The 14,088-nt window shown below is 36.8% G+C and overlaps 1 protein-coding gene and 1 non-coding gene across 2 annotated transcripts; one reads left to right on the top strand and one right to left on the bottom strand.

The window, feature by feature from the left end:
* Nucleotides 1-222: 222 nt before the first annotated feature.
* On the top strand, nucleotides 223-4,823 carry LOC107760252 (uncharacterized). The gene is made up of 2 exons (XR_012697290.1): nucleotides 223-536; nucleotides 4,260-4,823. It is a non-coding gene; the product is annotated as an uncharacterized LOC107760252 (transcript).
* Nucleotides 4,824-5,621: 798 nt separating this feature from the next.
* Nucleotides 5,622-6,647, bottom strand: LOC107760253 (uncharacterized). The gene has a single exon (XM_016578274.2). It carries the CDS (start codon nucleotides 6,645-6,647, stop codon nucleotides 5,622-5,624), a length of 1,026 nt encoding a protein of 341 aa, XP_016433760.1.
* Between the last annotated feature and the right edge of the window lie 7,441 nt (nucleotides 6,648-14,088).

Raw genomic sequence — 14,088 nt, 5'->3', positions numbered from 1 at the left:
TTAATGACGTAAAACTATGAAAGAGTTGGAGTTTAGAATGAACAAATACTTCAAATTACAAAAGGAGGGACATAACAGGGAAATTTTGGGAAAAAGTCACGTGCTTGACATGTGTTTTGGTTGATATCGTTAGTTCTTGACAAAAAATAAATGGAAGAATGGTTGTTACAACTTTTAGATTAGTTAAGGGATATTTTTTGTTTACTTTAGTAATATAAGGATGTGCCTTAGATTTGAGCCATAATTCAAGAATGTTTTTAGCCAAAAACTCTCCAAACGCCCACATAGTTTCTCTTTAATTGAAAGTAGTCTTTTGCAGACCCAAAAAAAAGTTTTTTTGCAGTCAGTTTTAATTTTCAATTTGGTTTTAGTTATAACTCTTTTACACACCTCTAATTAGGAAACCTCGATTTCCCTAATTTTGTCCCCTTCCGACACCCAATAAAGAGAACCCCGCATTTTCAAATTACGCTCGAGTCTTCTTTGCTTCGGCCCAGCATTTTCCCCCATATCACTTCCTCAGGCGAAATCTAATCGTAAGTAACCCTTTTCGTCCTTAGCGCTACCTCTCTCAGTTCCCGCCTTTAGATTTTCCTCCTATACTTGTCGTTTCACATGTGCCAATTCGTTAATCTAGTTCTTCGAAATGAATTTTAATTTGCAATTTAATCTGCAGTCTTCTGCTTACCCCGAAATTCTTCAGTTTTTGTGTTGCAATCCATGATAGCTAGAAAAATATCGTAAGAAGGTCAATGCATATGAAAGTTAGGGGATTCAAGCTGTTGAGGGCAATAAATAAAAGTTGAAATTTCCAAAACCTTTAATTCTCTTTTTTTTTGGGGTTGTTTGTTAAGTTACTAGATGTTGCATTCATTATCATGGGGCAGCACAAGTTTTCGGTTAGGTTAGCTATTCTGTGTAGGCAATTAGTGGACTTTTATGTGGTGCTCAAAATGAGACAGAAGCATCCTATGTTATCAATTAAAAAGTTTGCTAAGATTGATCTTGATGTTAGAAGCATGAACAGATGAGAAAAATCTATTATTTTGCTGTACAAGCTGTCAAACTGATAAAAGCTTAAGTTTAGAGTGGATATTCTCTTCTTTGGTTACTCTATTTCTTGCTCTTTCTCCAGTGAAAGTGACTTGAGCTGTCCATTCTTGCGGCAGTGCCGAGTAGAAGTGATCTCTCCCAAGTCCATTCTGATATGACCTCCTGCACTTGATGGGTTGTACCGCTCTGATACATAAAATTGTCCTTTTCTAAGAGTACATTTTTCCAACCAGGAGAGGATATGCTTTGTTAGGTCTTTTTGAGATCAAGGGATCTAATTTCTGCTTCTAGTTATGCTTCCTCCACGCTTTGTTCTGATCAATTTTCACCTACTGGCTACTGCCTAGCTTTGCTTAGTGAATCACTGCCTCTACACCAAATTAAAGCACTCAATTTCTCTAAAATCCAATTTTAGATCCTTGACTTTATTGGTCACCAGCTTAAACTGCTGCACTAGTTGTAAACAACCCATGCATATCCACTCATTGTGGTAGTCCGGTTGATTTGGTTTCCAGAGATAAAGGCCTGCGCTACAGTTGGTGACTCTTCATTTAGCAATATTGTCCATTATCATGTCATAAAAAATAGGTTGGGTCTATGTTACAATACTCTAAACTGAGTAACACAGTTCATTATAATGCCATACTAATACAACAATGACACCTTAAGTCCAAACTAGTTGGGGTCGGTTACATGATCCTCCGTTTTCATTCCACTTCATTTGGACTCATCAATTGAATACTCAGTAATGTACTTTAAGATAAACTAGGGGTCCTCCATCACTAGATTTTTCAGATTTCTCTACATTTTCTACTTATCTCACACTGATGTTTAATCTAAACAATCTAAAAGGGCTCCTATTGAGCAGAGGATCTAATGTAAGTGTACGTGAGTAAGCCTTGATCTCGACTAGTTTGTTTCGTCTAAGTGGATCTTTAGCTTCATAGTGTTGTATTTGTTTTTAGGTTTGTATGGGTTTCCAAGAAATTGTAGGTTTTTTTAAAGATAAATTCCCTGCATGTGATTGTAATTTTACTCATCTTTATTACCTTTCATTATCATAGTGTCATATGGACCAATGAGGTTGGAGGGTCTACATAGACCTGGACAAACCATTTAGGCCATCTTTATGCACTTTTTTTTTTGTTGATAAGAAGGTCATCTTCTTTCACTTTATTCTCTATGTCTGCTATTTGTACCCTCTATCAAATGTGATCATTTTGCTTTTGTGTAATCTCGTATCACCGTAAATCCATCTTATTATCTTAATATCTGTATTTTACGACACTCATCTTATGAAAATTGTTGGGCGTTAGGTGCCCAACACTCATTTAATATTGCTATTCTTGCAACCAAGCCCATAGAATCTGCCTTTAACATTGGTAGGTGTCGTCCTATGCATAGCACTCCATAAAACTGACCCATTTTAGTCATCTTTCCTTAGTTTTATGTGTTGCATTTTCATCTATCATACCAGTATTTTGGAACACTAAGATTTGGATATCTGAACTGTCTGCTTTTAGGCAACATACATCCATCTAAATCTCACCTCAACTTTATTCTTCTTATGTGGAGCTAATTTGTTGACTCCTTCATTAGTTTCGTTAATGGTCACAATATCACCTACAAATAACATGTTCCATGACTTAGTGTAAATTCCTAATGTAGACCCACGGATTTACAGTTGATCATATCCTTAACTTGTCATGTCTTACAACATCAAAGACTAAGTCTCATTCACCAACTAGCTAGGTTGGCCAGATGAATCCTCAGTCCACCCTGCTCCATTTGGGCCTTTTCATTCCAATACCAACAACTGTCCTTTTGGATGAATTAAGGGCACATGAGTTTGACCAACCTAAATGGCCAAATCCAAGACGAGCACATCAGTTGTGGTCATGTCATACAAATGGGCATAGGGAATCATCTTCACATTCTAAATGGATTGATGAATACCAGTGGAAAGGCTCAACGGACTGATGATGTGGATAAAGAGAGTGTGATAAGGAGTATTAGAGTTATTTCGAAGTACATGCCAGTTGCTGGAATGAAGGCTAATTATTATTCTAGTGTTCCTAGTTTTCTTCCTTTTGTCTTGGTATGGAAACATATGGTTCTGTAGGAGGGTTCTAATGGATGAAAATAAGTACTTCGTGTAACAGTATTATTTATGACCATAGAATGCATGGATGTAGTGATAAGCCAGAGGAACGTAGGTCTTTTTGCTTGCAGTCGGTCCAGGGTTGGTGGTGAGAGTTGAAAGCTTTTTGATTAGATAAAGGAACTATTTTGAACTACTGACTGAGCATTCAGCTTGTATGATCTTTGTGGTCGTGCCATGTTCTTGCAGCATGCTAGTGACATGGTGCAAGACATGCCAACATGATCCAACACCTGTTTATTTGGAGCGGTACCTAACACCTGTAGAATCATATAGAGACCCTGCTCAAAGTGTCATAGTTGACTCTATGAGCACAGGGATCTCTATGTTGCTTTGTGGTTTTTTGTGGTTGGGAAGATTCAGCATATGTGATGCTTTCCATACTGACATGATATTTTTGAAATAAAAGCAAAGTTTGATTGATTTAAAGAAGTCTGTTCACACGTTCTTAGGTAGAAAAGCTATGGAGCCAGGGACAGAAGATTTATATTGGACACCAATGCTTAGTATCATGGTGTTCTTTTAAATAGGAATCACTGCTTTAGAATCTGCAGAAGAAGAATATCTGTAATGGTTGTCATGAAGAATTTTGCCATTTGTAGTGGTCATCATGAATAATTTTGCCTTTGGTTCTAGTGCCGGGACACTAGGACTTCTCTCTCCAAAACTCCTGTAAAATTTAAATCCATTTGTGAAACTGCTAAACTCCATTTCGGCCTTTCTACCACACCTTAGCCATTTACAAAGTTGTTGCAGCAGTTACTGCATTGGTCCAATCTGTATATTGTCTGCTCTAGGAAATGAAGGAACCGATCTTTATGGTGCGCAGTATCTGAAAATAGTAGCATAGGGATTTTATCAAGTCCTTATCTGTTATATTCTATTTTAAATTTTAGGAATATGCCAGTTGGGCTCTTTATTGTTTTACCCAAGCATCTGAGTCTCAGAGAACATTGTGTTAATATCTTTCTTTGATACGTACGCCAATGTGATCTTTGTATTTAGGTGATCTGGGGCGATACAGTTCTGATATTTTCCTTTTCAGGTAGACAAATATGAGTATAAAACCAACAGTTGCATTGAGAGCCATTCTTGTAGGAGGAATAGCTGCCTTTGCAAAAATTGGTGGTGCTGTTAAAGCTGCAGGAGGTGTAAAATTAGGTGCAGCTGCTGCTGCCATGACTGCTGCAGCAACAGCAGCTATTTCAGGACCTAAACAAGAAGAAAAGAAGGATGTTTCTCAGCAGTTGTCCAAGTGATGCACACAGCTTATGTTTTATTTGTTTTTTTCGATGTAACTTATAAACTGTCAATAAAAGTTGTAGGTTTGGTGGAATTTGCTAGTCAAATGGTTTCCCGAGATGATCTTAAATTAGCTCAGATATATGGGTCCTTACATTGCGGGACTCGCTAGCTCTGTACTAATGGAAGAAGGAACTTGTTGAAGTGAAGCATTTGTCATCACTTAAATTCTCTGATAGATGCAGATTTTTCGCTCTCCAGAATCTGAGGTATGTAATTGCTGTGTACTTTCAAAAGCAAAATGTATGTCTTTGTAAGGTTTTAAAACATGGGATTTTTTAATAAACCCAGTTGGAATTCCTTGATCATCAAATCACCTCAGCTGAGTCTGCTTGAGACTATCTTGCTTAATATGATGAGAACTGTTTAGGAAATCATCTGGGCATGTCGAACGGAGCAACTCCTTTACAATAACTAGCAATTTGATATATATAATTCATTATCTTTAACATATTTCTCCCGGTCACTCTTCCTCTCTTGTTTTATAATAGTAGTTAACATGTAAGATAGTTAAAGACAGTTTCGTTTTAAATTTGCTTTAGCGCACAATAGCCAAGTCTACTTGGAAATATGAGATAATTTGAGTCTTTATCTAATCAAATTGTACTTGAGTTTGAACGATTGGGTTTTCGTGGTTCAATTACTTGTTTGATTCTGTGCATTAATACTCTGTCCAAGATCACTGAAAACTTGCTAGGAGTAATCTTCCCTTAAGATATTCTATGCATGTACCATTAGGTAAAAAATAAGAGAGAAAGGAAGAAAGGAACAAGCATAAGAATTAAACTGCAAATTAACAATTAATTATGTCAAAACTGTTAATCAAGCATAATAAATTATGTCATAGAATAACATCTAAGACAACAATATTATGACATAATAACCAAAGCTGATGAAGACTGCTAGTTTTTCATCTTTCCTATTAATAATTCTCATAATTATTATCCATTGAAAAGGTCAAATACATAGAGAAATTTTTCGGTACAAACGATATTACAAATGGGGCTAATCTCTGAGTTGAAAGAAGTTCCATTTTCCCCTTGTTCTGTGAAGGAACAGAAGATGAACTCTAATACATATACCAGAAGATACAAGTCAACTTAATTTAAACTTCATAACCCTCCATTTGAACATCTTTGGACTTCAAAGGTTCATACTCACCCAAATAAACTTCAAGATGATCAGAAAGTGCAGATTTGTCAATGTTCTCATGGTGATAGGACTTGCAAACAAAGTAAATAATTGTTTGTATCACCAAACCAAATAACACCAACTTGAACATCATAAGAAGACAAAGCAACCCAAATCCTGTCCTATACAACATCCCTAGATGCATGTGCTTCCCATGTCCATGTACCACAAACTTCTTGAAAATAAAGTTTAGGATACCAAGTGAAAGATTGAACTTGAAAAAGAAAACTAAGGCTATTGTCATCTTCCCCTTTAACAATTCCTTGCTTTTAAGCATGGCTTTCACCCCATATGAATCCTCCAACACAGTTACCACACTAGCTAAATGCCATATAACTGAAAGGTACACGGATCCAAGGACATAAACAATCGCCATGATCACGAGAACAAACTTAACAAGACCATCATTTTCTCCCTGCATACCGAAAGCCCATATTGACACTATAACTAGGGCCAAGAAGGCAACAAGGTTGTAGATGAAGAAACAAACAAAAGCACACAAGAAAGTGACCATAACCCTCTTCCAAACTTTAGGCACAACACTCATAACTTTCATGAAATTGACTTCACGTGAAGTGTATATGCATGCGATTGTGTAAACCACAGCAGAGGTTGAAAGAAGGGAGAAGATGATGAGGAAAGTGATGTAGACAATTATGAAAAGCCATAGAGAGGCTAGCTCTGAGTTTATGTGATCAGAGATCTTGTTGTATTTCGCCGTGCCGGTGTGAGTGTGTAGAAGCTGAAACTCAGAGTGTTTAAGGTCAGAGAAGAAAAGATGGTAAATTTCCATGTGAGCTAAGATGATGAAGCACATAGGAAGGATCAAAGATAGGGTGATTTGGCTGAATATTTTCCTCCATCTGTAGATAAGTTTGTAGGCTTCTATGTAGATATCAAAGAGGCCTAAGAATTGCATCTCTTCTTGTTCTCTATCCATGGATAGTACTATACAGAGGATATATGGAAATGAAGGATTAATTTGTTCTATGGAAATGAAGGAGAAGAGATTAATATATGATAGGAAATTGTTGTGGATATCTATATCGGCAAAACTGCTCTCTCTCTCTCTCTCTCTCTCTCTCTCTCTCTCTCTCTCTCTCTCTCTCTCTCTCTCTCTCTCTCTCTCTCTCTCTCTCTCTCTCTCTCTCTCTCATACAAATCAAACTATTATCTCAACACGGATGTGTGAAATTTTTTCCTTATTACTATAGGACAAGCTATTCAATACAATTACTTAACTTCAACTTTTGACCGGCTATTGTGGTGGGATAATAGAATCCCTTCACCCTTAAACGGAGAAAAAATACTGGTAGGGAGAGCTTTCCCCTTTAATGGGCCTTAAGTGATTAGACGGGTATTAGATGGGTTCCAGTGCGGGTGCTGAACACCGGGTTCTTTATCCATATATTTATTGTGATGTCTACGCATGCACCAACGGAGACCACTTCTACAAATGAATGTCCTACTTTTCAAATTTTCTCTCTTGTGCCTGTGACGTATTTGGTTGTTACCGCTGTTATATATGAATGATGAAACGAAATTACTATCGTTTGATTATAGTTTTGACTTTTGGCAAGCAAAGGGTTGTAATTTTATCACATTTTACTGGCCTTGAAAAGGGGAAAAAAGGGATTCCAAATAATTTCACAACTTGGGTTGATTTCACCAATGGTCATCGCTAAAATCTACTTCAACAAGGTCATAAAACTAAAAGTTGGTAACTAAAAATTGCCAAAAATTCATCAATACGGCACTAAAAGTTATAATTAAGTTCACAAAGATTAAATTGGTAATAAGCACCACCACATCATCAACACGAACTTTTCCATTTCTCTGCATTTTTATCCCCGTTTGGCCCCTATTTTTTTTACATTTCTTACCCCTAATTGGATTGAAATTTGAAGTTTATCAATAGACATACGGATATAGAAGATGAACAAATGATCGCGATAGAGTTTAATTATTTGGCAATTTTTATCTTATGTAGCAACTTAGTTATAATTTTTAATAATTTTCATTTTATACGATATAGAAGATATATTTATTTGTTACAAAGTTTAGTTAGATGACTTTGATGTAATAGACTCATAGTTTGATGACTACCGTAGCATGAAATAGAGCCTAAACTTGGCGAATGAAGTGTACGCTACTATCAATGAGCAATAATTTATAATTTAACATTTCCTTAAATAATCACAATCCTAAATTTAAAGAGATAGTGTATCATCATTCACCAGTAACTAAGAAAGAGAATAATAATTTTCCAATGAGAGTATTAGCTAAAGAAAAACCTTTAAAACTGTGGTCTGTGGCCCTCGCCCGTTTATACTACAAATACAACTATAAAGAATGGGACGAAGTACCTGCCGTCGTTGAGAAATGCCCAATTAAACTTATGTGTGAGACCAATTACATATCATACATTATTATTATAACGAACAATTACTTGAAGTTTGGTTTTAACGTCATTGTCTTCTGTAGTAATAACGAAATAACAAAAGAATATTAGAGGCTAAACAAAGTATTAATTACATAAAAAAATCTGGGGAATAGACTTTGAAAAACTATGAAGTGATAAGCAACTTGTTAAGACCATCAAAGGTTGTGGTGAGATAAATATGTTCCTGTCGTTCTTAAATCTTAATTAGAGGCTCGACTCTCGAATTCAAGTATTGGACCAAAACAATCTGGTAGAAAAATATTTTTCTTTTTAATATGCTTTATACAGTACGGATCCGGATTAGTGAGAACCCCAATACAAATACCGAACTTTGGATGAGAAAAAAAAAAGATAAGAAACTTCTTGGTGGCTAAGAGAAAGACTAATTCAGCGGGTCTTATACGTAGGGGCGAATTTTCTTAGGCGTCCGTTTTCAGCTTCCACTCAAACCAATTTCCAGGAACTATTCAACTTTCATGTGGTCAAATTCAATTTTCATTTCATTTTCCCTTTTACTCATCTCTTCTTCTTTTTTCTTTTTTGGGTTAAACTCGTCTCATGTCCAATAGCAAAGACAATTTTAATAATTCTCATCAAAGTTTATAATCTACAAATAGTAGTGAAAATTTACCATATAATAGTTGTGGGTAGGAGTGACAAAATGGTTAAAATAAAACAGTTAACCACCCATATTATCCACTAAAAAATGGGTTTGATAATGAGCTTTTTAAAAATGGGTCAAATATGGATAAAAACCATATTATCCTTTTAGAAAATAGATAATCAATGGGAAACCAATGGATAACTATGAGTTTAACTTTTATATTTGTAAAGCCTCAAATTGGGGGTTCCTCAAGTTTGGGAGACTAGGAATTCTCCCAAAGTGATCATATTCATGAAGCCATGGATAATATGGTTATCCGTATTATCCGTCGGTTAACCCGTTTTTTATCCGTATTAAATATGGGTCGGGTCAGATAATTTATCCGTTTTTTCATTACCCGTTTTCGAACTGAATCATATCCAACCCGATCCGCCCGTTTGCCACTCCTAGTTGTGGGTTTGATTCATACTAATTCATTTTCTGTCTCCTTCTCAGACCCCCTTGTAACAAAAAGCAGAAGTTATTTAGTAGCTTGTCGCCTGACTCATGAGTTGCATTTTAGTCAAGAATTAGAAGTTGATATATCGATCTGACACGGGACATGTTCCATTCAAGTGTTACTAGAAGAGAAACAATTTTAGATTATTTTTTGCTATTGCTGTCTTGCACCATGTAAGTCATCCAAATTGCCAATTGTATAACCAATGAGCCCAAAATTAAGATGTATCTACTCCTAACCTTTCTAATTCTTTTTCCCGCAAAACTTCACCTTTTGAAATTGAAACCTGTAAGCAAACTTGACTATAATCGTCAGGATCAAATGTTATCTTCAACAATCTCATTTCCTGCACTATGGATAGAATCAAGATTACTCTTGTATACGGTAAAATTGATTAGAGATAATTGGACGAATGACGAAGTGACACGTGGAGCTGAAGACAGATGGAACGTGAGTAAGCAAATAGTTGATACCGGTTGCAAGAATGTGACTAGTGCTGGATGAGTCCCGATGACAGAGTAGCCGACGACAAAGGTTCAAAGTATTGACATCGGGTAGCATTCAATGAGCGGCCGTTACAGATAACATCTGCATTTATAGCCAATCTTTATTTAGCTATCAATAACAGTTTTATTCCCATTTAAGAAGAGCTTGATTTGGGGATCTTGTCTCCCTGAATAGAGCTATAAATAGGGGAATTAATATTCATTGTTGGCACAAAATATTCTGTACAAAAAAGCTACATTCTGCTCTCATTTTATAACACTATTCTCAGTCTTTATTCTTGAATATTGTTCATACTTTTGTCACGGGAGAGACTAAGTTCATAGCCAAGTTTGTTTTTCCTCTCATTTCATTTCATAATCTTACTTTTGTTTTTAGTTATTTATTATTTTTAGGTCAAACCGATTCGCTTCTCTATAAACCACGGTATAAATTTAATTGTACCGTTTTACGGGTAAATAGTTTGGTGTACACCTTGGGGGCATGGATAATTATGTAATTGCTTTGATCCATTCATCTGTTACTAACAAATTTTGATTCTTTCTTTAGTAAAAGAAAAATGAGATATGGCAGCTAATGATGTCAACAATGTATACAATGTTGGAGCACAGAATGAACGCGAAGATGTATTCCAGCATGGTGATTTAACTAGCAAAACCCACAATAAAGGAGATGAAGCAACCCCGGTTCGCGAAGGCCAGTATCCTCAACATGTGAGGGGCCCAACTCCTGATGATGCAGATGATAAACACGTTGTTGAAACGGTCAAAATCTTGAGAGAACAACAAAAGGCGATTATGAATCACCGCTCAAGACAAGTTTAGGTGATAATAGAATTGAAGCAGGCATTATCGGATGCTTCCAATAATGCTAATGGAAGTTCTCCGATTCCTCCCAGCGTTACCGAAAATCAAACAGTTCAAAGAGCCGATAACGACACTCCAAGGGAGGAGATCGATTTCGACGAGGCAGGGGGTACCGATAATGGATCTAGGAAAACAACTTAAATGGCCCTTTCAAAACTGAGCTCATGAGATTCATGAGATAAATGAATGAACGAATGGATCAGAATGCAAAAGAATTTAATGCTCGGATGGATCAAATCCTGGGAGCGCCGCATGTGTTAAAGTGGCCGGATTCCAAAAAGTATACGCAGCTGCTATGTAAACCAAGTATAGCTCCAGAGTTGATCTCAAAGAGGTTTAAGATGCCGAATATACCAAAATATGATGGGACTTCGGATCCACAAGAACACATCACGACTTACATTACAACAGTAAAGGGAAACGACCTGGCCCAACATGAGATCGAATCTATTTTATTGAAGATGTTTGGAGAAACCATGACGAAGGGGGTCTTAACTTGGTATTCTCTCTTACCCGAGCATTCCATTGATTCTTTGAAATACTTGAAGATTCGTTTATCAAAGCTTATGCTGGAGCAAGAAAGGTCCAGGCAAGGAAGGCAGATATATTCAGAATATCCCTAGGAGAATCTGAACTATTGCGAGAGTTCGTGATCCGGTTCTAGAAAGAAATGATGTTGTTACCAGCGGTTCCGAATGAGTGGGCAACAGAAGAAATTACAAAGGGTCTCAACCCGTTGAGCTCCGATGCCTCCCGATAATTGAAGGAGAGTTTGCTTGTATTTCAGGGAACCACATGGACAAATGTTCGCAGTCACAACGAGTCAAAAATAAGAATTAGATATAATCAACTTGGTTCTTCGGTGTCTTCCAAAGGACGGAATCGTGATCGAAATCAAGATAAGTTTAAAAATGATATTGATGCAGACCAGAGGTCCTCTAAAAGTCATTTTGAACCTTACGAGAGGGCTGATGCGCATGGAAATAAGGGTTTTTAGTCATCAGAAAAGTTCGCTTCTGATAGTACGGATCGTGGTCGAAGTAGCAGATCATTGCATGAGAAAGAGATATCGGGGTCCCGAGATTCAACATATCCTAGGTTATCCAACTATAACTTTAACATCAGCTTGGTAGAATTGGTGTCGGTTATGAGGATATTAAAGAAGCTAGGTTCCCGAAACCAATCCGATCGGATCCTAGCCAAAGGGATCCTATTTATGGTGTGAGTTCTATGGAACTCATGGCCACAGGATTGGGGACTGCCGACACCTTCATGAAGAGGTAAAAACATAGTTGAAGAATGGTCACCTCAGAGAGTTTTTAAGTGATCGGGCCAAGAACAACTATGGATTCAACTTAACAAGCGTGATAACCCGAGGAAAATTTTTTTGCCCATACATGCCGAAGGGGTAACAAAGACTACCTTGTTCGAAGTGGTAGATGACGACATGGGATATAATATTATCCTTGGAAGGCCATGGATACATAAAATGAAGGGTGTGCCCTCAACCTTCATCAACTATTAAAATTCCCAACATCAGATGGGATCAAGCAAATCAGAGGAGATCAACCGACTGCAAGGGAGATGCATGCAATAACCGTTTCTAGTAGCAAGGGCAAATAAACGAGCAAATAGCAATTACAGGAACCAATGCCTTCCTTCATCTCAATTGAAGATGATAAAGACGAAGAGTCATAGAAATTATTTCAGGTACTGAGGTATTTTTAGGTACTGAAGGAGACATATGCGACCAAGTCGACCACAGAAAATCTCGAACAAATGGCCTTGTTCGAAGAATTTTTGGAAAGAAAATTCCATTTAGGAACAGGGTTGAGTCCTGAAATCAGGTTAAAAATTATATATTTTCTCAAATCTAACGTTGATTATTTTGCATGGTCGCATTCATATATGACAAGTATTCCATTGGAGGTTGCGGTCCACAAACGAAGTCTGGATCCAAACTTCCCTCTAGTAATGTAGAAGAAACGATCGATATCAGAGGTCAAACATAGGTTTGTTAAGAAATATGTAACCCAATTACTTAATATAGGTTAAATTTGGGAAGTAAGTTACTCGGATTGGCTAGCTAACGTAGTAGTAGTGCATAAAAAGAATAACAAATTTAGAATGTGTGTAGATTATAAAGATTGAAATAAGGCATGCCCTAAGACTCGTTCACATTGCCGAACATTGATAAAATGATTAATGCTATGTCCGGACATGAGTTAATGAGTTTCCTTGATGCTTATTCAAGATATAATCAAATTAGGATGGACCGGAAGATCAAGAAAAGACTTCTTTCATCACAAATTTTGGCACTTATTGCTATAATATAATGCCTTTTGGCTTAAAAATGCCGGAGCCACTTACCAAAGCTTGTTAATAAAATATTTGAAAAATACATCGGTAAGACAATTGAAGTTTATATTAATGACATGTTAGTTAACTCTCTTAATGCAGGAGATCATTTGAAACATCTCCAAGGGACATTCGACATTTTGAGAATATACAATATGAAGCTCAACCCGGAGAAGTGCGCCTTCAGAGTTGGTTCCGGTAAGTTCTTGGGGTTTTTGGTCTTTCAAAGAGGAATCAAAGTAAACTCCAACAAAATCAAAGCCATCGAAGATATCTTGGACCAACTAACAAGTATGAAGGAAGTACAAATGTTGACTGGTAGGTTGGTGGCTCTAAGCAAGTTCATCTTGAGGTCCTTGGAGAAGTGTCATCACTTCTTTTCACTTTTGAAATAGAAGAACGATTATGTATGGACTTCGGAATGCCAACAAGCACTGAAAGAACTAAAGTTGTACCTATCTAGCCTTTCTTTGTTGTCTAAACCAAAAGAAGGTGAACAACTTTTGATTTACTGGCGGTCTTAGAAGTTGCGGTAAATGTTGTTTTGGTTCGGGAAGAAGAAGGTACGTAATTTCCCGTTTATTATGTTAGTAAAATATTATCGAGAGCGGAGACACAATATCCGCACCTTAAAAATCTGGCCTTAGCTCTCGTGGTTGCCTCTCGAAAGCTTAGGCCTTATTTTCAGTGTCGTCCAATAACCATTGTGACAACCTTTCCTTTAAGAAATGTCCTTCATAAGCCTGATTTGTCGAGTCGTTTGGCTAAATGGGCAATCGAAGTTAGTGAATTTGACATTGAATACAAGCCCAGGATTACAATCAAGTCACAAGTTTTGGCCGACTTCGTGACCGATTTTAGTCCGGGGTTAATGAACTTCCCTGACGTGTTGATAACAACATGATAGGGGTCCAAGAAGTACTAAAGAAGGTCAAGAAACGCGCAGAAGCTAAAGAAAATAAAGAAACAAAAAGAAGACAAAATTTAAAGATAGATTGAATTCAAGAAAGAGTTTCTTGAATTCAAGAAGTCTATTCTTGAAGTTGAATCCTAACAATAATAATTAGCTAACAAAGAACTAATTGCCTTTGTTAGAGAATTAAAAAC

Source organism: Nicotiana tabacum, chromosome 12 (assembly GCF_000715075.1).
Source record: "Nicotiana tabacum cultivar K326 chromosome 12, ASM71507v2, whole genome shotgun sequence".
NCBI classification, from domain to species: domain Eukaryota; kingdom Viridiplantae; phylum Streptophyta; class Magnoliopsida; order Solanales; family Solanaceae; genus Nicotiana; species Nicotiana tabacum.
The sequence above is the reverse complement of the archived record's forward strand: the minus strand, read 5'-3'. Positions and strand labels throughout refer to the sequence as shown.

Excerpts from the sequence above, each read along its gene's own strand:
- LOC107760253 (XM_016578274.2), bottom strand. The coding sequence starts at position 6,647 with ATGGATAGAGAACAAGAAGAGATGCAATTCTTAGGCCTCTTTGATATC.